The sequence below is a fragment of the Cygnus atratus genome, chromosome 4 (genome assembly GCF_013377495.2).
Source record: "Cygnus atratus isolate AKBS03 ecotype Queensland, Australia chromosome 4, CAtr_DNAZoo_HiC_assembly, whole genome shotgun sequence".
NCBI lineage: Eukaryota > Metazoa > Chordata > Aves > Anseriformes > Anatidae > Cygnus > Cygnus atratus.
In genome coordinates this window covers 76,182,374-76,209,301 of record NC_066365.1, presented here as the reverse complement: position 1 = coordinate 76,209,301, position 26,928 = coordinate 76,182,374, and the positions used below count along the sequence as shown (strand labels likewise).

The window sequence follows — 26,928 nt, the reverse complement described above, 5'->3', positions numbered from 1 at the left end:
ATATGTTGAGAGGCTTAAATGACCTGGGCCTGTCAGCAGAACTTCATATTTAAAAAGAAAAAGGGAAAGAAAAAAAAAAAAAAAAGAAAAAAAGTAGAACTAAAGGAAGTCTTGGGTTGCCGAAGGATTTCACTTGGTGATTTCTGCATACACCCGTTTGCAATTTGCACGGGAGTGTCACCCAGAGGGCACGCCGCACGGCACAGCCTCCAGTCCTCTCCCTGAGAACTCAGCCGCTGGGCCTCAAGCCTACAAATACGGCCCTACAAACGCGATTGTGTCTCATCAGCAACCCAGATACCAGAACCCCCCGGTGAATTGACATCGTTTCGTACGACCCCTTCCCTTCCCCATCGCTTGCCGACGGGTCACGGCCCACACGCCGAGAGGAGGTGGCTGGGATTTGGGAACGGTGCTGCAAGGACAGCCCCTGCGGGGCGCTCTGTGCGACCGGCAGCTTACTGTGCGGGGTGGCGTCCTGCTGCTGAGCAGCTACAGCAAAGCCTTGGTCCCCTGGAGAAACGGCTGAGTTCCAGAACACGTGGGCAGCGGCTGGCTTCAGGGATCGTGCTAGGACTGGAAGAGCCACAGCACCCAGAAGCACGAAAACCTGGTCCCGACACGACGGTGTCACCTCGCACACAGTGCCAGAACCGTTTTACAGCGGTGTTCGCGATTTGCCACGTCCACAAGATGTTTTACACCTCTGGAAGCAGCTCTGGGAACGTACACGAACCCCAGCAGTGCCCAGGCTCCCAAACCCCTGGGCTCCCCTGCCACGAGTGCACAGCCGAGCGCTCAGCGGCCGCAGCAAGTAGAGAGCCACCCAACCACAACGCGCAGGAATCCGTCACCAAAACCACTCGAGGAATTCAAAAAAAAAAATCCAAAAAAGGGAAAAATTGGTTAACTCAGAAGGTTTATGAGCAGCTACGTTACAATGAGCCCGAGCCATCTAAACGCAAGCCGAAGAATTTCACCATCCCAGGCAGCAGCATCCTGCCGGGAGCAACCCCCAGTGCTCTGAGCCAGCCTGATCCCCATCAACATCCCAGCCCGGCCGTCCTGCCCAGGTCCCCGTGCTCCTCCACGTCCTCCCCACACGTGGCGTATGCCACAGCCACCACACCACCCACTTTCACGGGTCTGAGGTCGGTCCGTGCTGCCTCACCTCCAAAGCTGGCACGGCCACAGGCCACCGGTGCACCAGGCAGCGCCTCCCTTTAAGCAGCTCTCGGGCTACGTAATTAAAACCAGGCAAGATCAGTGAGAATTACAGCGCCGAATGCCTGCAGTCCGGGGCGAATAGAAGAAGTTTAATGGCACCTCTTTTCCCAGCTACAATGCAAAAAAAAGTAAAGCAGTTACTAACGGGTTACTAACAGGCTCCAAAGAAGGAGCAAGAGCTGCTCACGCCTCGGCTTGGCACCGCTCTTTCAAGCTTCGTGTGTTGTACCACGTCTCCTAACAGCTGGAAGATAAAGGATGAATTTCAAGAAACATCTCTGGATTTCAAGCGTTTGAGACGGTCTTAAAAGGCAACCACACAAAAAGCCGGTCCAGCACACGGCTGCCCTGTAGTTAAACTTTGGGTTTTACGAGGTAGCCATGTCCGCAGCGCAGGCTGGATACGCTGCTGGGGATAGCACGGTCCCTGTGGCCATTACTCATACACGCGGTGAAATAAAAAAGGCCCTTGATTTAGCAGTTTCATTTTTGAGGTCATAAAAAGAATTCAGAGGAATACCCAGTTATTAATAGAGCTCCTATAGGGTATAAATTTTAAATGGAGACTTAAAGGCAGAGAATTCCTCTTAAATAAACAGAGAAACCTTCCGCAGAAAGCCAGGAAACGTTAGCATGAAAAGTCCTTTTATGATAATAAGCACATTTGCACTCAAATTATGTGATGTGGGAAGGAGGAGAGCTGAAGCACGGGGAAGCACAAAGACCTCAAACAAAGCGCACCGGGGGACAGGAACGTGCTTACATCTGCAAATACGCCTATCACCACCTCTCCGCCATGACCCATGTGTGCTGCTGGCCCCCGGTCCAGCCCGGCAGAAATCCTCGTCGCCGCCTTCGCCTGCTTTTCCCATCAGCGGCCGCCCCATCCGCCCCGGCCCCACGTTCCGAACCCGAGCTCGTCGGGCTGCCACGGCCCCCGCGTTCCCACGCGCGCCGGGAAGTCGAGGGATCACATTTAACCTCAAGCTCCTGGCCGGACGGTTCGCTCCAGGATTCGCTTCAAAAAAAAAAAAAAAAAAACGGGCGGGGGGCGTTTCTAGTTTCTCCAAACCCTTCACATCTTTTCCTTCGTCTTCCTCGGTTTTCGCCCCTCCTGCACACCGCCGAGCATCCTCCGGCCGTGAGAGAGCTCCTCGGGGCCGCTTTGGTTTCCGCGGGCGAGCTCGGGGCTGAAGGCGCGAAGCAGGGGACACAAGACCGCGATGAATCCACGCGTGCCCCATGAAACGGGGCAGGGAAGTCGGGGCTACATGGGCTGGAGGCTAAGGGCAGAGGAAGGACGTGCTCCTCCGCACGTCCCCCGCAGGAGCACGGGTATACATGCGGGCAGCCCGACAGCTCCCCCAGCCCCCTCCTCACCCCTGTGCTGCCGGAGGGCTGCGACCCCTGCACCCTGCTCCCCATCCTACATGGAGCAGGGACAACCCGAGGCAGCTGGCAGCTTGCTTCCAAGAGCTGGGTTGTCCCCTGTTCTCTACAAAGAGCACGTTTCATCTCCCAAAACCATTAAGATCGCCTCTGATTCGAGCAAAGAGCAGATGGATTAGGGTGGCGAATGCAGCAGGGGGAGGCAGACACGTCCCCACGATTTTACTTAAAAAGCTTTCAAATTAAGTGACAAGCGCCAAGTGATCGACGCAGTCAGCATCGAGACGGTGTCCAACGTGCTGCTAGGAAAAAAGCTTTCAGTGGCAAGCCCTAGTGAAGAGCAGCGAGTTATTAAAGATGTGCCTGCAATTCTAACCTAGGGCAAAACCAAAACCTTTTTACTGGTCGACTCGACTCTACGTTTCCAAAGAGGTTAAGCAGGAGATGCTGAGGATAAATAGCTTGGAGGATTCAGTCCGATTTATCCGCCTCTTTCTTGGGGTGCGGGGATAGAGGGTGGGTATGAACACACAACATTAGAAGCTTCTAACAAAAAGAAAAAAAAAGGATGAAGGCACTTGAAAGCATCTCGGAGCTCACGCAGGTTTAACAGTGGCAGTAATCAGCGTTAATCATTTCTCCCCGACACCAAAGCCTCCCCGTTCCCTGCTGCTTCACCCACTTCATCCGGTTTGTCTGTTTTATGAGCTTCTTCCCCCAAACCTGCAAGCTGAGATCACCAGCCTTCTAATCCAAACAGCCCTCAAAGACACATTTCCTTTCGTAATGCTTTAATATAACGAGTAGACAAGCAATGGCATCAAAGATAAGGAAAGTCTCGTCACACAGTTTTGCTAGCAAATAAGTTTCTGCTTCACAAACCTGCCCAGAAGGGGAAAAGGCTACCTGCTCACCCCGAGTGCCGCCGTGTGAATAGGCACCCCGCTCCCAGCCGCCAGGCTGACCCCTGCAGAAGGCTCCCCCCTTCCTGCAGCCGGGGCTATAAATTTCCCTCGCTTTTATTAAACTACTTTATTTTACTTTTTTTGTTGTTGTTGTTAACAAAAACCCTTGGCACAAGAGGCACCGCTCGGAAGGGCCAGAGGCTCAGATCTCAAGGCTGCTTTCGGGAGTCGGCACTGAAACCCCGGCCCTACGGGGCAGGCAAACGCGGGGACCTTCCAAGCACCACGAGAAACCTCGGGCTCGGGTCTGGTGGACCCAGCCCACGTGGCAGGGGAGCCTCCATTTCCAACACACGAGACTTTTGGGGAGCGTGGGCTCTGCCGGGGCACTGACACCCAGCAGAAGGTCGCTCCCCGCGCAGCGTGTCCACAGACAGGCAGTTAAATCTCATTTGCTCCAAAATATGCACACAGAGCACAAACGATTCCCATACGCGCCGCAGCAGATTACGTAAAGTTACCAGCTTTCAGAGATGGGGATAATTAAGAACACTGCCCAAGCTGCATTTTCAAGCATTTTTTTCGGGCCATCAAAAGGCCACCAGGCAGTATCTGGAGTCTGAGAAAACGTCCTTCTGTCCCCCGCCGCGCAGGGAACCGCTCCGCTCTCGTGGCTGGGGGTGCCGTGCATGTGTTTGCATTTACAACGAGGAGCAGGGCCAGGACAGGATTTCCCAACAGGGCTGAAGTCGCCGCACGCCACGTCTCTACTTATCACCAGCAGTTCAAACAAGCTGCCTGACAAAGCTCCCTCGGATTTCTGGCTGCTGCTGAAGCAACCTGCAGCGGGGCAGCCCCGCTGCGAGTGGGCTCAGCCTGGGGGACGCGGTCCCTCCGGGGCACCACAGCCCCCTGCCCCGGGGGACACGTGCCACCAGCATCGCCTCCTCTTCTGGGTACAGTGTGCTGGTGAAGCTGCGCGACCGAGGCGTGTTTTTGGTGATGCGTGACCTTTGCAGGCCGAGCTCCCCCCTGCTTTCCATACCACCTACCCCGCCTTCGTCCTTCTCACGCCCTTCTGCGGCACGTGCCACCAGGCTGAAGCTGCACCATATCCCTCTGCTGTCCCTCGTGTCCCCTCCAAGGCCAGGAATCACTGGTCCCTCAACTCCCCACCGCCCACAGGACCCCTCGGCCACCGCCATCCTAAAAGAGATCAACTTATAGTGGCAGAGATGCGAAACGGGCACCGCCGGGCAGGAAGGAAGCTGTCCTTGCAAAACCCCCTGCTGGGACCCAAAGGTAAGGGAAGTGCTTGGAAGCGCGCTTGGAGCAACCAAGGAGCCAGGCTCCAGGTGCCAACAAGCTGAGTGCAACCCGTTTTTCTTCCCCATGAACACCGTGCAGAGCAGCAGCTTTTTTAAAAAAAAAAATCCAACCTTCCAATTTACTTTTTTTAACCAAAATTACACGGGAGCATCTTTATTGCATATTTTTATGCATTCAAAATTAGGAAGTGTTGAAAAACCACCAGCAGATTCTCAGGACTTGCCACCAGCAGACAGCTGCTTCTGCGTGCTGCTAGCAAAAACGCACGTGAAGGTTCAGTTACAATCACAAGAACCACCAGCAGCACAGAGCAAACCCTGCAACGAAACCTGCGTCCCCAAACGTACCGTCCCAAATCTGGGCCTCTCGAGGTCAGAATTCAGCACGAATCCAGACACACCGAACACGCTGCAGCACACAGCTGGGTGCTCGGCGGCCTCACCATGGCCTCGCAATCGCACAGCACCAACATCCCTGCGGTGCCAGGGAATGCCTTTCAGCAGCTGTCATCCCCAGCAGCGACAGACAAAAGCAAAGGCTCCTCTTCCTCCACAACATTTTTCTTTGTAAGGCCGCTGTTACCTGTGCTGCTGAACGTTCCTACACATACCAGGCACATCAGTGCAGGGCCAGCAGCACAGCCCCGCCTGCTGTTTAATCATCCACGTCCGGCCAGTTTTGAGGCTCGAAAGCCCACGGTACAGAGCAGAGGAGGTGCACAGCACACCGTGCTCTGCCACAGTTCTCCGCTCACCTGTGACCTGCAGGGACAGCGCGTGAAGCTGGGGAAGTCGTTTATACCCCAGATGAAATAACTCATTTCAGAGAACTGGTTGTCTTTTGTACAGAGCTGCTGCTAAACCACGTGAAGTGCTTCATCGTCTATCAGCTGGAGGTGACAACTGCATTCCTACAAAAGGAGATTAACTTTTTAACATTTAGCATTAGTTACGCACATCACTGTGCGGTTTTTTTGCCTCATTTTTAAGCCTGTGTATACACTCACGTTGCTGAGTTGGTATTTTTCTGCCACTGCAGCAAAAATACCTATGTAAACCTCACATTATACCGCTCAAAAGTGACACAGACTCCAATACCTGTTGCCAAGAAGAGCAAACAGCACCCGAAAAAAGCACGGCTGGCACACCAAGCCCTTGAAGCTTGTACTGCATCGCCACCTCTTAAACAGCTCTGAGAGCGCATCCTAGCGAGGCTATAAAAAATGCTGGGTTGCCTCCATCTATTTGAAAGGCATGCTGAGCGCTTTGGCTGTCCTGACAAACTTTATCCGATAATGGCTTTTGGATTGGTTATTCTTGGCCCCCTGTGTAGCAGCATTCACGGCTTACCCTCGATACTTTGCGCGCAGCACCGTCTTAAGTGACCTTCCACATGCCTTGCATATTTCAGCCATTAAGCTAGATAATAAAGCCACATTCCGGATATCAGCACGTGTTAATAAGATGTAATTCACTCCTGGCAAAGCCCAGAGCTCGGATCTTTAAAAAAAAAAAAAAACAGAACAACAAAAACAAAACACACACACACAGGTTCACAGGGCCAAAGTCCAAAACGAGTTCAAATGCAGGGAGCTACTTCCATCTGCTCCAGAGCCGTGTAATTAAGCACACGGGCTGGAACAAAGCAGATCCCCCCAGAAGCACAGGTAATAAAACTCAGGCTGAAAAAAAACGAGGGAAGGAGTCAATGGGAACTCATCATTTGTGCTCTGAGGATATAAGGTTTCTCGGCGCACTGTTCCCCGCGTATGGCTGACCCCGGGACCGTCTCACTTGACTTCACCCCACGGCGGCTTTCCTGTCCAAGAGAGGGGCCAGCGAACTCCCCGCATCCTTGACGGCCGGCCAGAAACGCAGCCACGGCTCCGAGCACTCCGAGACAGATCATTCTGATTATCACAAAATGAAATTTTCAGCTCTTGTCATCATCAGCCTCAGATTTGTAATGTTACAAAAACACGATTTCCTTTCCCCATTGTATCAGCCCCTATTCCATTCCCGCTGGTGAAATCAAACAATTTTAAAAGAATTTATATGATGCTAATTTAAACCGAATGCATTTAGCTGCCAATCGCAGTTCCCCGACTCTCCCAGGCCTCCCGCCAGCTCCGCTCCGCTCCAGAGCGGCTATCAATCACAGCCAGCAGACCGAGGAAAAAGGCCCAGCGATGCAAGAAGTGATACTGGTGATTCTGGCAGAGGAAGCCCTGCCCTGCGCTTTCAGCACGACGACGCGAAGTGACCCCACGCGACGGGAGGCTCGGAAAGCTTCAGCTCCTCATCGCTTCTCGGCGTTCAAGCAGCCCGTGACGCTTTCGGCAGGAAAGCCGAAAGCTAGGAAAAACCCAGCACGCTGCTCAAATTCCGGCACCGCTTCCAGCTCTGCGTTTGCAACTGGACGCGGCGAGTTTACCTTCCTCTCCAAGCTGCTGGGTGGGAACGCCACTTATTATCTGCTGAGGAGCTGGCGAGCTCTCCCTCGGAGTTAGCCACGGTCCACGGAGGGCGAAGAAAAGCCCTGCTGCAGCCTGCACCCGGCTCTCACCCAAGAGCAGAACACTGGGATGTGGGCGAGACTGGAAATGTTTGCCAGATGACGCTAAAAACATCGAGATGTTTTGTGATGCTGCTCACAACAGCCCAACTTACTTTATATTTCATTAGCATCTACGTGAAAGAAAGAAAAACACCGTTTCCACTTACGTATTTTTTGTTACACACATTCAAAGACTGAAGCTCTGATCACAGAGATGCTGGCAGCATCAACAAACAAAAGGAAAAATCATCACAATCAGACCTCAGTTTAGAAATCCTTAAGGTCCAAAATGGCTGGAACTCAGCAGATGGTGAAAGATGAAGGACTTCTGCAAGTCTCTAAGTGGAAAATGATGGCAAGGAGCAGGAACAGACGTTTAACTGAGGTCCAAGCAGGGGCCACAGCCCTAGCCGAGAGGCTACCTACAGCTGGAGAACAAATAACCAACTTAGGGAAAGCTGACAATATTAGCAGGGGAAATGGACAATGAGCAACAAAAGGCTAAGCGTAGAGAAAAACCGTAACACCTAAACATCACAGAGAAAGAGAAAGCAAGAGTTGCTACGGGAGGAAAGCACACGCTCTTTGGGGGTTTCATTCAGCCACACAACCACTTGCTGGCTCCGACCAGGAGCTCAGATAACGCAGTATTGCGAGACCAAGCCCCACCACAGGACAAGAACAAGGCAAATAAATATTGCTCTTTCCCCAAACCTTCTCCCAGCTTCTCGCTGTTGTCACACCAGGCACTTCTTGAGCCCCGGACGGTCTGCTCAGGTAGCGACCCCGCAGGACCCCGCTGAAACCAATTGCCCAGCTCCTCCTGGAAGCCATGCAAGTTTTGCACTAGGAGCTCCAAAGCTCTACCACCTGCTGGATGAAGACCCAACTTTTTTCCCCCTCCCTTATTTCCAGCCTCCTGCTGTTTTTTTAAATGATCAATTTCTCAAAACTGGTCTGTCCAAGCAGCAAAAAAATGCGGCTGAATGTCCATCTGTGACCGCTCCCGGCAGGTTCTCCCTGCCCAAAGCCACCAGCCGCAGTCCTATGAGGGCCAAATACCCAGTCTCACCTTCCCAGTGTCCCAATGACAAAACTGGAAAATACAAAGAGAAGACACATCTGCAGCCTCTTACATCTCTGTAATTGGTGAATATCCTTACCAGGATATAAAGAATTATTCATTTATTTCAAGTAGCACATTTGCTGCATTAATTGGGCACCAAGAGACAAACTGAACTTCTTCCTTTCCGTCCAGAGCCACAGAAACCAAAGAATAATCTGCTTAAAAGTTTGGCTGCCACAATTTTTTTTAATTTTTTTTTTTTTTTTTTTGTAACCAACTGTTCTGGAAAGCATTGTCTCAGGTAAATTCAGCACAGTAATGCCTGGAGCCGTCGCAGGCATTGCCACCAGGCACGTCTGGCTCCGTGACAGGATGCCCAGATCACCAGACGTTTTCAGCAGATTCAGAGAACCTCATTTGATTTATGCAACAACTAAGAAAAATGTTTGCTGAACCGTAAGAAACGTAACGGCATATCTTCAGAGCTCTATTACGTAATGTAAGGGTTTGCTTTCCCAAAATACTAGAGAGAGATTGAGAAGACGAGGCCGTAGACACTGTAAATGAAATCAGTTAATGGAAATCCTCGAGCTAGTACATTTTACAGAAAGGACAGTGTTTATAAGTCATATACCATCTTGCGAAAAGTTATGGCAAGAATCTTTCCCATAAATCAACCACCCCGATCAGTCAATCGCTATCAGAGGAAATACATCTCGAGGTAACATTTCATTACCAGTGGACTTGAATTTCATCAAAAAGTTTGTTTTCACAGACACCATGAGCAATACTCTCCAGATGTGATAAGAAAAACTGTACTGAAATTCAAAACTAGAATATTAAAGAAGTTTGAGAAAAGGCAATTCCATCTTAATACAAGCATGGCTATGTTCAATTAATCAGGTTCATCTTTTACAGACATCGACTGCTAGGCAAGTACAAGCAAGCCACAATAAAAGTCTACCCAACATTTGAGAATGAGGTTAAGATGCAAAAAAATGGGTACTTCTATTGCTTTACTCTGAACCTAGGAAGTCAGCACCGGTATCCCCAGCTCTTCCAGTTCTCCCCAGGCAGGGCAGCACAAACTCCCCCACTCTGCTGCGTGGAAAACAGGAATCCACAGCCCCTGCACCTCCCAGGCTGCGGGGCTGCCAAGAGTCCATGACAAAGTACATGTGGGAGAAGACGACGACAAAAACAAACTGCCATTTTTCAATAGGGTAAAAATTAGAAAATAAGAGCCAGCAGGAATTACAGAACAAAAACTTTTTCACCTTAAAGTTGCTGTGAAGCCTTTACTGCCTTGGCATTGAAAAGATAGAACTCAACGTGACTGTGAAACTCCTTCCAGAACAGCTTCCCCTCCGCCAAAGAGGAGGGGTCCTTACCTGTTTCATTGCTGTCTCCCCAATCTTGTCGGAGTGCTTACGGATACTCTCCAGGAAATCCTTGAGGTCTGACATGGAAACTTCCTTTATCTCCTCGCGCAGCTTTGGGATATTATCCACCATGATCTTGCAGAAGCGGTAGTGGCTCACCTGAGGCAGGTAGGTGTGCTCAAGGTGCTCCAGGGTCTTCAGCGCAGGGTAGTGTCTGGGGAAAGCAGGCAAAACAGATGCAGGAAAAAAAAAATGAACAGCTATTTCCACCCCATTTCCACTCAAAAATGTGCACTGTGCGTAAATAATTCAATAGGTCTAAGAATTTCAGCTCCGTTTGAAGCAATATAGATCTTGGCACCCAGGTAACCATAAAAGCTCCATTTTCATTTCCAAACAGGGAAGCAGAGGAACACTGTGATGGCAGTTCTGGCTGGGAGCAGCAGCTCCTCACTCAGAGCCCTGATGCACAGACAGGGCCCAGCTGGGCAACGAGTTGCCTGCGCCAGCTGAGCCCAGCACAGCTCTCGCCCACGTGCCTGCTCCGTTGCCCCAGGCTCTGGTGTCCCCAAGACCTCCCCAAGGGGGACAGGGGGTGTCTCCGGAGCACCCCACAGAGCAGGGGGGTTACTGGGTGAGGTATGGGGCACGCACCCGACCCGTGCAGCCAGCTGCGTGTCAATGTAGGTGCTGTGTGTCAACGTCCACGGGTGCGCCCTCACCTTGTGACTGCTCGGGCCCAGGGCTGCAGCAGCCTCACCTTTGTCGCCTCAAGGATTGGGTGGCCCCTGAACAGTGAGGTCTTGTAAAACAGTAGGATGGAGATGAGAATATATAACGTACCACAGGCTGACAAACTGCTATCCAACACGTGCCAGTCTGTGCGACTCGCATGGATACTCGATATTCTGTCCGATGTACCCTGAGTATAAGAGCGCTCAGATTTCTTGTGGCACAAGCACTCAGACCCCACCTTCCTCCCAGCTCTTCAAAAGCTGCTAAGCACCACTGAAAAACACTTCCCACCCAAGGTACGTTTTTATTTCGATAGAGGTGAAAACAATCCCAATACAACCCCATGGGGGGACCAAAGGACACTTTTTCTGCGAGGTCCCTCCTTCTTCTGCAGCTCCTGTTGGACCACTGGCGTCCGCGAGCTTTGCGATGCTGACAATAACTGACTTCCCCGCTATAAAGGAATATACCTTAACAACTTAAGATGAAGCCTTAGACTGCAAGAACCCCAACGCTCCTTCCTTTATCCAGGATGCGTGCTTTTACACCTCGGTCAGGCCCAGCAATGGCCTTAGGCAAGGTACCAAACATTTCCCTTACCTCTCTGCACAACAGCACGACTGCCATCGGAAGAACGAAGCACGGTAACGGGTCGTTTTAAAGCGGGCTGAGTAACCTGACAGGAGATGCTAAATGGGAAACTAAGCGGGAAACTGTTCAAACCATTTTTCTCAAATATTTTCAGTCTTTCCCCTTTGGGAAGAGGGCACCCATTTGCCTATTCACTGGAATATGCCCCACGGGGGCCCTCCTGCAAGAGTTTGTTCAGACATAAACGGGCTTCCCCCCCAACAGGTTTTGCTCACAGGGTTTCAGCGAGCAGCACATGCCAAAAGACTGCCACCCCACGGGGTCACGGTCCCCTCTGGGGGTGAATTAAGGCAACTCGAGCTGACTCTACTCACGGTTAATCCCGTTCACAAACGCCTACACCACTTACACCCTGAAGGTTAGGGTGGGAAAAAGTGTTTAGTCCTAAGCAATGTGCCACTGAAATAACCTGACGCTCAAATCCCCATTCAAAATAATTCTTGCCTAAACTCCGGGCAGGTCCATGGGGAAGTTATTTTAACCCAGAGCTGCCTGTCCTGTTAAGAACACCAGAAGTTAACCGGATTAACCCCGTAGCCCGGTCAGCGTTTATGCCCCGGTGAGGTATGAAAAGCTATGTGCAATAAAACGCAATCCTCTCCGGAGGGAAACTTAAGAGTGCACAGAGAGCCAGAAATTAAACCAGAGGAATAAACACACATCGGGGGTTTGTTGTATTTCAGGACATTGTTTGTTGAACTAGAAGAAGCTAAAACGTGGCCTGCGGGAACAGCGGGTGTTCATTGATGGGGTCCCCGCCTGCCTGCCGAAAACAAAGCCCGAAACACGTGGGGGCAGAGCAAAGTGCAGCCGTGCAGAGCCGCGATCGCTGCGAGCGAAGCCGAGCTGCCTGGCGCCGCGCCGCGAGGCTCCCCACCGCCGGCCGCAAGGCAGCGATGCCCCAAACCGCTGCACGAGCCGGAGTTTTGAGAACCGGTCTGATTTTTCTTGCACAAACGCCTCTTATCGGCCACCCCACGGGACCACTGCAGCAGTGAAACAGGAACGCTTGCCAACTGGGAATGGGGCATTTCAATAAACTATAGGTTCAGAGTTGACTTTTTCTCCCTTCTGGAAACGGCCAGGTCCCGCTTGGAAGGGCACAGCCCTACAGAGGCTTCTCGGCTACGAGCAGGATGAAACATTCTCCTTTCTACTGCTGGAGACCAAGTGACCCACGGGTAAGTGAGACAGATCCCTTCGGAGGCCCCCAGAAACGGGAGGTACCCCGAAGGCACACAGCCTCCACGCCACGTCCGAGCCCTGGCATTCATTTGTCAGCAGGATTCATGACTTGCTCACTGACAGGCTCCCACACACAGCTATCTGCATCCTTTCTCCCAGGGTCTGGCAGAGGGATTTTTCTCATCACTTTCCAACGAGCAGCCTTGTGTGTCCCAGACGCCTGAGAAAAAAAGTTCTTTCTGTCATTTCCTTAAGTTCTGGACAATGGAAGATGAAAGGTTTCTCTGCATCTCTTCTCTCTGCTGGTAGCACGGTCACTCCTCTGGGTTTGGACCGCGCTGCGCTCCCCATTTCCAGCTCCAGTTAACGGTCACAGATTCTGCGTTTGGCAAACGCTCCCATTCATTTCATAAACATCACGCAGCAAACAGCACATAACTCTTTTTGTCTACCTTGGAAGAGCCAAGCTTATTCACCCAGAATGCAAAACCTATTGCTCCTCTGAGGTTGTGCACTCAAAACCTGAGACTCACACTAGTAGCCGAGCCCCCCGCTGGCCATCACAAAATGATGGATAAGTGAGACCGGGTGCAGACACAGAAATATTTAATATGTTGTGCTGTGTTTGGTGAATGAAGCCATCAAATCCAGACAAAGAAAGAAGGAGAGGGGAAAAAAAAAAAGCCAAGGGTTCAAATATTTCTTAAATGTGGCTTTCAACTTCTATTTGTTTCAAAATGAACCAGTCCAATAAAGGAAAGAAAAAAAGATGCAGTTCTTAGAACCAGACCCTGGAAACACTACCCAGAACGAGGGACTCGAGCAGCATGTGGATTCCCTTCAAAAGTTCACAGCACTGTGATCAGCTCAAGCTCCCCACCCCACATCTGTCAACGGGTAAGCCCCTCACTGTTCCCATAAACAGAAGAAAAACAGTTGGATGAGCTATAGACTGCGGCTCTGTACTGAGCCACGCAGAGAAGCAAAGAGAGCTCTGTGAAGAACTAACTAAGCTCCCTGTAACCTCTCTGGCCAGCCCCACTTCCACGATTCATGCTTATCTGTTTATCCAAGGCTCCTGGGGACCAAGGACCACAGGGATCAGAGGAGGCAGGAGGGGAAGTGTAAAATTACGCTTAGCCAGTTAGTTATCGCCTCGTTGGAAACATCTGGTTTCTTCTGTATTGTTTACATGATGGATGGCAGGCACAAAACAGGCACTGGATCTGACTGCGCTCCCTGCATGGCATTCAGCTGGAGCCCACCGCGTTTTCCACTGACCTCCTCCTAGCAGCTGCTCTTTGCCCAATTTGCCACCCCCAGGGCTACAGCGCGCCTCCAAACTGCTTAAACAAACCATCCCCCAGGACCCCGGCCATGCGAATATCCTGGGCCACGGTTTAATTCTTCAGCATCGCAACAGATGTGGGGTGGGAAAAACCCTGGATTTACAGCTCGTGATTTCTGGGCCACAAAGCCGTTTTAGTTCAGCTCACTCTTCTGAACTATTATTTCGATCCCAAAATAAGCCGCGTGCCCTCTCAGCAGCTTCTCTCAGACCAGTTTTTGTATGATGGCATCCATAATATGACATCTAGTAATAACACACAGGTACTGAGTCATACATTGATTTGGAATGTCCACCGCAACAGTGAGCATCCATGGAAAGAAAAAGTGAACGTCCACCTTAATTAGAAAGCCTAACACAAAATTAGAGCCTGCTGCAATCCCAGTTCTAGTCCATACCACAGGAGGCTGAGCCGTTCTGTGAAGATACCAGCCAGAAATCACACAAGTTAACTCGGAAAGGATGATTCTGAATTCCTAAGTTTTGAGAACCTCATTGTTTAATTTAATTAGCACCAACGGGGTGCTTTTCAACTCTTCCAATACAAACATCAGTCTATATAAAATTTACCTTTTAGATTTCATTTGCTCTCGCAGTTTGCTGTACATCTCCAGGACTGGAAAGAGAAGGAAAACACAAGAGCATTGAGACAGAAGCATAAAGCAAAGAGATCTGAATTACAATAAACAGCTGTACAAATAAAGAGCAATTGCAGATCCTCACCAGGAAGACACAGCGTTAGCTTATCAACCGTCGCTGAAATATTTCTCTGTTGTAATCGGCATTGCTTCAGCTCTTCCATCGCTATTATCAGCTTTGGGGGAAAAAGAAAAAAAAAGTCTCACCAAGAATAGTAAACAGACAGAGCAGAGAGGATACAAACTACTTGGCACTTGTCATGAACATCCAAACAGGAGGTCGACAACAAAGCCTACTCTGATAACGGGAGAGCTCCCTGAGCACTGCGCAGCATCGCTGAAATTGGGAGCGCAGGCAGCTTCGGGTGGTTTAATCAAATAGCAGAAGCATTCCCTCGTCTAATTTCAAGCAAGCAAGCAGCAAAACCAAAGCCATCAAAATACCAGCCTTGTAGCACGTCCTGTGAATTCCAAAAATGATTTTCCCCTTCCCATTTTTTTTTCATCTCTGCCATACTCCCGCTCTCCTTCCAAGTTTCTCTTTTCTAGTCCTTCTAAAAGGCAGGACGTGGCCGCTCGCTCCCAGAGGAATTCTTAGCATCCCAAACCAACCGTGAGCTTTAAAAGCTCTGTCTCCAACAGAAAAACCTATGCATCTGGACAACGGCAAAACAAGGATCAGCCACCACACACAAAAACTTCCTTAGTTCTGCTCTTTCAAAGGGGCAGGTCACAGTTCTGTCCTCTAGAGCACTGACTTGGCTCCACAGGACCAGACAGAGTTTGTGAAAGTCCTTTTGAAATCCCCAGATATTCTACTTCGAGAGATGAATCTTCTGCTCAAGGTAACAGAGAAGCATGTTTATTTGGTTCAGGGGAGAAGCTGCATGACCTCCTCCCCACAGGGCATTTTTATCTTTGATCTTTAATAGAATAATTGGTCTGACACAGTCCAACGTGGTCTTTCCTCGTTTGTTTTTCAAACGCAGTGCAGCTCACTGAGATGGGGATGCCTGCGTGTCCTCACAGCGAAATGCAGCCTGGCCGTCTGGGAGGGCAGTTAAGAAGGAAAACAGAAAGGGTGCAAAGAGCAGAAGATTTATATGAAATACAGGTAGAGCAATGAGATTCAACAGGAGGAAGGGGAAAAGACGGGAACAGAACTGTCCCTGGAAGCTCTCTCAGATCTCTGAGGCACTCGAAAAGCTTCAGACATCAGCGCCTTCGTGCAACACCCAGCTGTCACCCACCTCTTGAGTCCCTCCAGCCTGCTAACATTACGATGAAAGGACAGAGGAATGAATGTGGTCAGAGGCAAATCGCACCCGAGGCACATTCAATCATTTCCTTCTCCATGCCTTGATGCCTCTACCCGTGGGGCTCAAAAACCACGCCGGCTCTAACTGCTGCCACGCTGCAGCACGGAGCAGGCACAGAGTCTCCAGCTCGCGTGGCCACAGACAACCCCATCCATGCCACTCAGGGCTGAAGGAGCGAGCCCACAACTTGATTACTGCTGATTCAAGGGCTTCCTGCTTTCCAGGTTTTCCCTTCCACTAGCTTTCAATCCACACACAGTAAAGAGAGAGAAAAATCACTTCCCAACACTCACACGACTTACGCTTCACAACGAGATGAGAGAGACAGGAGAGGATCAACGCCCACCTTGACACCAGCGCCAGGTACACCAGCAGTAACGCTCAGCGCTTACTGGTGCTCAGTGTAATTCGCCACCAGCAAGCACGGCCACATCACGGAAAAGCAAAAAGGACAACGAGCGGATGCATCACTTACTTCTTTCCCTTCGTTCTGCAGCTTTCGGTTGGTGTCCGTCACTTGGTTCTGCGGGGACATTGGGGAAAAGAGAAGGAGCACATCTGCACGTGAGTCAGGACAATGCTTTTCACAAGAAATAACTGCACATAAACACCCTCGCATTGCTTCTCACACAGCGTTCTCTTGCACGGCATAGAACAGTTTATTAACCGACCACGTGCCATAAAAGAATTTTCTTCCCTGTTACTGAACAAAAGTAGAAGGCAACAGGAGTTGACACTGTCGGCACAGCCACCTCGAAAAGCTGCAGTACCGACGGACCAAATCTTGTACATGAGGGTTCTCCTCTTAAACGCTATTTTATGTAAGTGGTAGGACAGAAATCACCTCCTGGAAAGAAATTTCCCCTACCCAACACTAAACAGATTATAATTAGCCTTTAACTCCTTAATATCACAGTAAGAAAAAAAAGTCTTCAGTGTGGACTTGACCTATGAAGTTCAAATATTTTCTTTTAGACCTTCACACGCATCTCTCATTGATTGCCTCCTCCCGGCTCCCATATCTTTATTGGTTTATTTTAAAGGATTGCTTATTTTCTTTACTCAACTGTCTTTCTGCATTACCCTATGAAGCTAGGGCTCAGAGTTCAAAAATCTCCCACTCTGCAAGCCCGCAGGTTCCCTGGACAAACGGGATTGCAGCACTTCAGCCCTTTACGACGTGTGCATCCGTTTGCCTCAGTGAAAACACAGAGGAGAACTAAGCTGCGTTTTAAACTCATCAGGACAGAAAATAAGCAGCTTACACATTATTTAGACAACAAGCAGAAAGACGACTTTGGGAATTCTTCTGAATACTCCTTCGAGTTCAGACAGGAGGAGGTTTGTAAACAGAGATAGCATCTTATAGAGACCAGCTGGGATGGCCGAAAAATACACAAACGTTCAAGTAAACATGTCCACCTTCAGGTTTTTAACAAAAACAGCCAATTATAAAGATAAATACCACCAGAGAATAACTGCGCAGAGTTCAGGTGCCTCACGTCAGTGCAAGACTAACATGCCATAAAACTACTTTCCCCCCCCCCCATAAAATTCTCTTTTTATAGCCATTAAAGTTGTAAATTTCAATTTCCAGACTCATCCTTGTAAGATGTCTCGGAGGTTTCTCGTTCTGCTCAGACCTACTGCACCGTGGAAACTGCTGCTGGGCTTCAAGCGGCATCATCAAATTTTATGAAGCAGTTCATGTGTGTTTTGGGGAGTTCTGTTCGTTCTACACAAAAATCGGGACGAGAGATAAGACAACTGCAGGAATTGCAATAAGGAGCTCTCGGAGTACATTCAGGAGCACAAGATCCCACAAACCAAATTAAGAGCTCTGCTTCCAGTAAGACACTCGGTAAATACTACCAACTTGTCTTGATTTCTCCCCGTCAAAGCGTTCAGACAGCCGCCAGCTGGCACGTCTCAGCAGCTGCAGGAGCAGGTACTGCACAGCCCCCTGGCTGCCACCACGTACAGCAGCCAGGAATTTTGAATGAATTCACTGCCAGCGAAGGTGTCCATGAAAAGCATTCTCCAAATACCCAACAGAACATGGACGGTGCGTGGAGTGGCAGCAAGAGCAGAGCAAAGCAGGACAAGTTTCAAGGCATACCCAGAAGAAAACAGCCACCACTCTCTTTTTTTTCAGCACACCGCAAGGCAAGCGTTTCAGATAGAAGAGGAGTTTTGCATTAATATGTATAAAACTGATTCAGGATCCAATTTGTTGCCTGCCAATTACTGGAAGATACCGAGCAATAATGATGCTCCAAACTGGTCCAAGTTTCAACAGGAGGTCTCACGTGGAGAGCTTGGTGCTGCTTCAACGAGCAAAGCCATCCCGCCTCACGGACCTCCTTTTGTGCTTAACGCTGGCCGTGCTGGTTATTTGCTTACCACGAGGTATGCGGAGGAGTCATCCCATGATCTCCCCGCACACAATTTCACTACAGCATCTGCATCGTATTGCTCCCCCTTCTGCAGTAGCTTCAGCTCTCCTGGCTGCCTGCCCTGTGCAAAAACTGCTCATTTCCTTTATGATGTATTGAGATTTTACGAGCAGGAGCAGAGCATCTCTTCCAAAGATTATTTTATTTTCTTATATCCTGAAAATCCCACCAGGAAAAACGAATCCATGTAGGGTAATTTAAAACTGCTCCTAAAATAATGCCAAGGCTGCACTAGTCTTCTATTAAAATTACACATCAACCCCAGCTAAGGCAAAACGTAAGGATATATTCTGCCCCGGCACACTGAGAGTTTTCGGGAGGCAGGGGGTTGTGCTTTGGTTTGTTCTCGAGATCTACGTCCATACATCGAGAAGAAATAGATGATTATTCATAGAGATCCTCTGTAGACACACTGAAGCTGTTCAGACGAGGAGATTTGATAATCTAAGACAGACGCCCAGCAAGGGGGGGACCGACAACGGGTGGGCACATGTGGAGAATGAGACGATGGGATCACGGAAGGGGCTTACGGGATGCTCAAGTTGTTAGTTCATTCATCTGCACGTGGAACATGTGGTACTGAGCAGGGCTTTTGTTTTGGGGTTTTTAGACGTCGCTCTGCTATCGTTTAGAGAGTGTCAGAGTGATGAGAGAGAAGAGCAAAGGGCGCTGGAGAGGAATCCCGGGAATGGATGCGAAGGGCAGCGGTCTGACCCCGCGCGGCTGCGCTGGCTGCATCCCCGCCTCCAACACCCGCCTACCCTGGGTCTCCACGTCCTTTTCCTACGAAAGGAGGGCTGGCTGCGGAGCAATCCTTCGAGTCAGCTCTGAACTTCCCAATCTGGAGAGAGCAGCCAAGGACCAGGTTAATTACCCACCACCACAGCCATGGTCTCTTCCTGTGTCCAACCCCTACGGGACTCCACTGCACGGCCGTCGCATTTTTAGGTCACGGCCGCGTTCCGCGGCAGCAATACCCACCGCTCGGGTTGGCGTGGGGAAGGTGAGCTTCCCTTTGCTTTACACCACCTGCCTCCGTTTTATTAGATCTGCCTTAATCTGAATGCTGTAAGCAATAAAGATTGCTTCCCATTCGTTTTCTTTCCCTGACTCTTAACTTCGTAGCTTTTACGACTGAGCACTGCGGTGCCGTGAATGCTGGGAGAGAAGATCAGACCTGCAGATGGCTTCTCAGAGAAGAGCCTTTCTATTAATTGCTGTTCGGCAGTGGCAGGTGTGGAGCACTCCCTCAGCTCGGGTGGGGTAATGAGCTGCACGAAACAGGACAACAGGCGACTGGGCAGCAGCTCTGAGAAAGGACCCGGTGAGCACAGGGAATCAAACTGAAAATCAGCCCGTGCTGTGCTGCTACACAGCAAGCGAGCATCAGACAAGTGTGCATGAAGAGAATTCTACAGCACACCTGAAATAACCCTTCCACACCATTTCGCTGGTGACTGAGTGCCTGCTCCAGTTCAAAAACCATGCTGTTATAATGAAAAATAAAAAAAAAATAAAAAAATAAGGAAGAACCCACCAACTGGAAAGACTCCACAGTAGAAAAGTAAAAGCAGTGAGATGCCCAGAAAGCACAACCCACTGGGATGGATTGGGGCTACTTATCTTACAGACAGCAAGGCCAGAGAACAGTCCCTCAGCCTCCACATTACAGGAGGAGTTTCTGCTGCAGAAACAAGAAGGAATGATCTCTCTTTTGTGCCTGATAGGTCCAAAAGTTGTAGACAGGAAAAAAGAAGTTTTTAACCACGCAACTTGGGTTTCCTAGAGAAGGAAGGGCAGGACTACTCGGAGGGAGGACTACCATTAGGTCAGACAAAAATCCATCAGGAACAACACAGCTGAAGCAGGGCTTGCTTCAACTGACCCTCTGGAGTCGCTGAGGTTGGCACCAGCCCCGTGACTCTGCTCTGTTCCCTTTCACACCTCCAGTCAGGTTTTCCAAGTTGAACCATCCTAATGCATAATTTATCTTTGCTCTTTTAATCTCCACTGGAACCTTTATAAGATGGAGTAACTGGACTGGTAGACGGCTTGCAAGACCCAGTGGGAGTGCGAACTGGGACTGAGAAGAGTCAGTATCACGAAGCTGACTTCCTCATGAGAATGCAAGTTTTTGTGCCGTAGAAGATATGAGAACGTTTAAGATGTACAACATGCAAAAAGAGCAAAGCAAAAAGGGTTTTCTTTAAAACCACGTAAGAAGTTAAAAGTAAAGAGCCTTAGTAAAGCCATGCAGTTAAAAAAAGAAAAAGAGTAAGGAAATGCAGAAGTTTTGGTTTAAAAAAAAAAAGTTATCACCCAAAATAAGGAGATGCCTTTTTGAAAATGTGCCCCATGTATTCCCAACTAACTTACCTTTTTTTTTTTTTTTTTCTTTTTTTAAATCATATACTGATTCTCAAGCAGTGACCCAGCATCCTTGGAAAGCAACGCAAAGCTTCTTAGTGCAGAAATGCACTGCGGAGGAGCTCACCTGCGGAGCTAAAAGCTCAAGCTCCCAGTTAATTCAGAGCTAGCCCTTCACAGGCCAAGGAGAGCAGGAAGGAGAGCAGAAAGGCTGGCCACGCAGTCCTGATCAGGGTTCAGCCTGATGTGGGGCCACCTGAAACACAGCACTGCAGTGCAGAGGGAAGAGAGCAGCTGTGGTACACGCGAGGGAGGGGAGACGATGCATCTAGCTCATAGCTTGCACTCTTAAAACAATGAACGTGGATATTTCTGCAAGTGTGACATTACAGAGAACGCCCCAAAGCTAAAAGCACGCGGCTACAGATACGTCCTGGAGGTGCAACACGGAGGGCATTTATTTCATAGCTGGTTGTACGTACGTTCAAAGAGCAGTGCTATTGAGAAAAAGACCGAGATCAAATACAGAATGAATAGCTGGAACAAAACACGCTCTCGCCACTGGACCCACGGATGATTCCCTGGGGAAACCCTTACAAAGAGGGCTCAATGTTTCTCAAATAAGCTTCTGTGTATATTTTTCCCATGTGCCGTTTTATAGATCACATAGTAATGGAAATCAAGAGAGATCCTGAGGGTAGAGATGGACTTCACAGTGCGCCACCAACAAAGTAGCTGTTTGTAGAATGGGAAACAGCAACGAGCCTTTGCAAACAAACAATGTGGAATTCTTGGCTAGAAACAATGGCTTTAAAAATCTTCTTTCATGGTATTTCCAATGGCCTCATCCTGCAATCAACCACTGGATGAATGCTCTTCGTGGAAAATGCCGTTGTAATAATAAGGGTGCTTCTGGTGTCAGGAAACACACCTGGAGAGGTGCTCCTGCAAGCACACGGCTCGGGGGATCAAGGCCATGTGCTAATCCTGAAGCAAGCTTGGAAAGGCCAGAAGTAGCTTTAAATGAAGGAATAAATAAACGTGTGAAAAGCAAGAGGCAGCACAGTGAAGGTAAAGTGGTTTTTTTTTTCTTTCTTTTCCAGAAAATTTGCTTTTCTAAGATTTTTTTCCCCTTATTTATGACTTCATCTTCTCTAATGCCCACTGAATAGTCCCCCACTCTTCTAGATGCCCAAAAAGGTCCTTCTAAACAGGTCAGACTCCACCTCTCCACCCAGACTCCACAGGAAGACTTCTTGTGCTGGGTCTCCAGAGACAGAATTCTCCTTTTTGGGTGCCACCCAGCTCACTCCCATTCACTAACTGATCGTTCCAGGAAGTTGCTTTCGATTTTTATATCAAGGTCACAGCTTGGTGCTGCAGAAAAGAACGGAAAAGGCACGCACGTTATCTTCTCTGCCTCTGTTCTAACTTCTCTAGGAGAAAGAGGAAGGCTCTCCAACCTCTGACACTCAACAAGTCACAGCTACGCTGTCTTATATGCCCCAAATTGTGTAACATTCATATTTGAAGCCCACTTGACCCCTGCATGTAGGGACACCACCAATCTCTAGATCCTTTTTGTCCCCAGAAACCTTCCTACCACGTATCTGCATTCCAATCCTTACCAATGATTTTTCCCACACAATGCTGAGCACATTCTTCCAAGGAATCTGTAAAAATCCACCTCTCTCTCATCTTTCTGCACATCTTCAAGGGCCACATCATTTAGAAAATCCACCCCTAGCTGTAACCATTTTGCCTTCTCCATTCCTGGCTCTAGCCAGGAATGGAGAAGGCAAAATTATTAGAATTATTTTCTAGTTAAGCCAACCACACCTGGAGATGCCACAGAAAAAGAATCAAGCTATGTATTTGTTCAAACGGTGTTTCAGTATCTACTGATGACTTACTTTTCACTTCTGTGCCTGCTTCCTCTGAATACCTTAGCATGCTCTGATGTTCATTTGCTTTTTAAATATCTCACTTGCCAGTGTTGGGCAGACACCTCCTGACTAAAGTCGGATCTGCATCAGGTCTTTTTGTAGCTCTGACTCTGATGCAATGCTATCGTAACAAGAATTTGATGTCACGTGGGGCATTAGAGTAGATGCTGCTATAGCAGACATCCTTCAGCCTGTAGAACTTATTTTTGCTTAAGAAATTGGTCTAAGGTACACCAGGAAAAGCATGTGTTTCCTAATGGAGAACAGACTTAGAATCGCAAGGAAGATTAAAGCTAATGTACCACAGCATTCCAGTTTGCCAAAATAATTGTTGAACTCCAAACGACCAACCGATCGTTACAGGAAGAAACAATGAAGATTGCTGGGGTTTGTTTTTGTTTTTCCCAGACGGAGGAAAGATGCTCTGGACAAAAGGAGACATTCACTTGGTCAATCACAGAACGGCTGAGGTTGTCGGGGACCTCCGGAGGTCACCTTGTCCAACCCCCTGCTCAGACAGGACCACCTAGAGCCATGTCATTCAGGTGGCTTTCTCTTACCTTCAGTTTTTGAGCTTCTCCCCTAACTTTCAGCAGCTCCGTGATGGAGTCCACAAAGCCCTGGTAATGGAAGTTGCACATTTTCTCGATCTCCCGATCATGGTTTCTGATCCGTGCTTCCAATTTTTCCATGAAACGGCCGTGCTCCTCTCCATCATAAACAGACCTAAAAAGAAGATGCCACCGTGAGTCAGGGTTCCAATACCTGTTAGCATAACTACTTAAAAGAAATATCCAGAATACAACTTCTAAAAATCAAAAGAAAACCTCTTTTTTACTTGCCAGGCACCAAACCCAGGTTTGAAAATCCTTCTGCTCCAGCCTTCCTCCCCGTCCCCCCACTTGCCAAACACCAGCTCGATGTTCCCTCAGAGATCACAACTCGGCCAGCCCAGCTCTGAATCCTCTGAGATGAAATTGCCACGCTCTAGCTTTGAGCTTAGCCACCTCTGACCACTATGTGCTACTGTGTGCAGTATTCTCTGGGTATTCTTCAGGATTCGAGGGGAAAAGCTGCAGTGGAGAAGTATCACCTCTACAGCTTCCAAAATCCCATTCCCTTTCCTACCTCCAAATTTGAACAGCCCAATTAGCCGTGCTGCTCTAAGTCCTACACAGCTGAAAACCACCCAGACTGATGGGGACACCCCAACAGAAGGTACGTGCACGCTGCGCATGCCGCAGGTACCAGGCAGCCTTCGGTACCACCAAGCAAAACCACTACTGCTAAATTCAGGGGGAAAGAAATAAAGTTATCCTTCTTGTTTGATTGAATTCCACCCAACTGGGAAGAGAAGCTTGAATTGTCGTGTTCTAACATTTTTCGCTCTGTACATTACCAATGCTCACTGTCCAGCAAAGATTATTTCCACAAGTTTTGTAACGCAGCCCAGAATGCAACTCTCCTGTTGGCAGAGGAAGGGACGGTGGCACAAACCTCACGTTATTGCAGAAAGCAGAGGGCCGATGTCACACCTGAAATGGGGTGTAGGGTTCTGGGAGTTGTTCAGTTTTCTGTATTGTATTCTGAGATTTTGACCTGTGAAGTTCTGTTATTTTGAGGAGCTGTGCTAACTGATAGACCCAAATTCTCTCTAGTCTGAAAGATGAAGTGCACAGCGAGCTTTATGAAACCCGAGGTTGTACTGCTTCAGAAAGTAAGGGTGAAATAATTACACGCCGGACTCCCCACAGCAATTAGAGATGAAAGGTGGGGAATGACACAGCTGTAGCCAGGTATAAGAAACAAATAAACGAAAAACATTTACTGTTTGCAGCAGTCCGAGTCATACCTCAGAAAGAACCATAACTAGATGAATCCCACTCAACATTTTTCATCTTCCAGGCTGAACCCCCACCTGGTGTGACCTTCAGGTGTGATCTGTGCCTGCAGGTCACTTCGGGGAGTCCCACCCTGCAATCCACAACGGTCTCAACACTATACAAAAAAATACTGGGACAGGACTAACGCTGGAGGAAAAGTATTGTATTACCATTCTCTAAAACCTGCCCAGTTGTATAATTGAAGCAATTCCAATTATACAATTTCAGTAAACCATTCTCAGAGAAAAAACAAAAATGCCAAATCCTCCTAAGCTTGTTTAAATCTCCATGCAAAACAACAGTCACCAGGAGCAGAGGTGACAGCACTGCCTCCTGTAGCACCAACCGGCTTCTACCTTGGAACAGAGGTGAAAAAACAACTTCCTAAAGTTTTATCAATGCCTCCACGGTATGATGCTAGCGGTTTTTCTGTGCAGCTGAGCAGAGTTTCGCTGGTGGAACATGAAAGCTGGAGGCAGAGTGCCATCTAGCGCTGCGCAGCCCCTTCACAGCGTGGCTCGGGAAGCTCCAAGGCACCTCTGCTCTCAGGAGCTTAACTCGGAGAGGACAATTCATATATAATAAGCAAATGCAGCTAGGCGAGTAGTGCTTTCATTCAAGTAGAAGCTTAACAGTAATTATGGGTGTCATATAAATGTGTATGCATGAAAAAAATACTGCCAGAATTTAAAAAGGCATCTATCTACGGAAAAAAAAAAATTAAATGACTTAAAGACTTACAAACTCCAGGTGAAATTTCCTTTGCACATGGCCAACCTAAGTCACAAAGGTCCCGTGACCAAAGCCATTCCCACCCCGAAGCCAAACTCTGGGGTCAAAAATAAAAGCTGGTGACAGGCAGCAATATAAAACCCACCTTGGAGGCAGCCCTAAGCTTATATTTAAACTCCGTAGGCTGCATTTTGAGGTCTCCTGTTTACCCACAACCCTCCCTTCGACGTAAAGCCAGCATCCTACACTCCTATCCTCTCTTTAAAAGATGAGCAAACGGGTGACAGCCAAGCGAGTCCCAGAGAGAAGCGCCGTGCCTCCACAGATGTCAGCTCCAAACCTGTGGGATGCTGTGTTTCTGCTCTGTACTGAGCATCATCATACACGCAGGGCACAGTGACTGTGAAGTGACTCCTCTCAAATGAAACAACGCAGGACTCGGTGTGACTGCAAGAACAATCCACTCCACACCAACCCTGAGGTCCCAGACCCTACCGCCACCATTTCTGGTTCCCCAGCCCCTGGTAGAGGTCCACCTTCCTCAGCTGCTTCTGCGGCTGCCAGAGCCACAGCAGCACCCTTGGAAGGCCGTCCTGGTCCTCCCAGCCCACCCAGCATGGCCGGCTCTGTCTCCAGACCACCTCAGGTTCTCAGCTGCTCTGCTCGACTGAGCACCACGAGGAAATCAGGATGGCCACGTGCGGGCATTATGCTTCCCATTTCTCCCCATCAAACCTGCCTCTGGCTCGCTCAGCCTCCTCCACTGCTCCCCTGCACAAAGGCTTTGCTTCTAATAATGTCTTTTCTAGTTCAAACACTAATTACAGCCAGGTCAGGATCTTCAGTTAGTTCTCCTGAAGTGACTAGCAAATCCGCAGACATTAGAAGGTGATCCACAAACAAGTTCCTACAAAAAGAGATCTGCCATGTGTCTTCGTACCCAGTAATAATCACAAGAGCACACAACACAAAAAATAAAGCAAGGACAACAAGAATTAAAAGGGGAATAGGTTTGGGCTATTTGTCCTTTTGGTCGTGGAAAAAACAAGGCCTTGTGACAGTGCTACAGAAAACGAACCTTGAGGCTGCTTTTTTTTTTCCTCTAATATAAAAAATTGCTGGTCAGATCGCTTCAGTAACGAGCCTCCCCCACAAAAAAGCCTTCTGATTAAAAAAGTCTGAGGAAGAGGGGCCTGTCCCACAGGCACTTATCTCAGAGCGCTGAGCAGGCTGTAACTCTCTGACTGAAGACTACGCTCAGTGACAGATCTGTCTGGTTTACATTTTTTAAATACGCCCACTAAACAAAACCATTAAGAGGACTTTTAAAAGTTCTTGGATTGTATTGTTCAAGTTTCACAATTTCTGCATTCATTAAAAATCCACACAGGTTTTGTTTTGTTTTTTTTTTTCAAAGGTCAACTGGAAAAATCTTTCCAGGAAAGCTGTCACAGGCAATGCCTCTGCGAGACCGGGGTTCCCGTCTGCGGCCTCGGTCCTGCAGGGCCCGTCCCCAAAATGGGGGCAACCCACCCACCCCACAGCGAGAGGCCCCGCACGCCGCAGGCAGGGACTCCCCAAAATCTGGGGAAATAGCAGAGATTTGGGGAATAATGCCCACGAGGAGAGTGTAAGAGCAACGAGGGCCAGGCCCAGAGGCCGCGGGCCCAGCCCGGAGCCCCGGCGGCTCCCCCTGCCCCTCAGGCAGCACTGCTGGGCCGGGCGGGTGCCGGAGCCCTGGCACAGGCTGCCCAGAGCTTGGGGGGCTCCTCCTGGGGGAGCTTCAGCAGCCACCGGGACGTGGGGCTGGGCAC

At 49.1% G+C, this 26,928-nt stretch overlaps 1 protein-coding gene across 10 annotated transcripts in view; it reads right to left on the bottom strand.

Moving 5' to 3' along the window:
• EXOC6B (exocyst complex component 6B) overlaps positions 1-26,928 on the bottom strand; it is a 293,888-nt gene that overhangs the window by 226,051 nt on the left and 40,909 nt on the right. For all 10 annotated transcript variants that reach the window (XM_035547430.2, XM_035547427.2, XM_035547428.2 and 7 more), the window contains exons 2-6: positions 23,060-23,225; positions 16,206-16,253; positions 14,497-14,587; positions 14,344-14,389; positions 9,864-10,068 (exon numbers count right to left, since the gene is read on the bottom strand). In XM_035547430.2, coding sequence (XP_035403323.1) covers positions 9,864-10,068; positions 14,344-14,389; positions 14,497-14,587; positions 16,206-16,253; positions 23,060-23,225 — 556 coding nt within the window. The remainder of the gene's footprint in view (positions 1-9,863; positions 10,069-14,343; positions 14,390-14,496; positions 14,588-16,205; positions 16,254-23,059; positions 23,226-26,928) is intronic.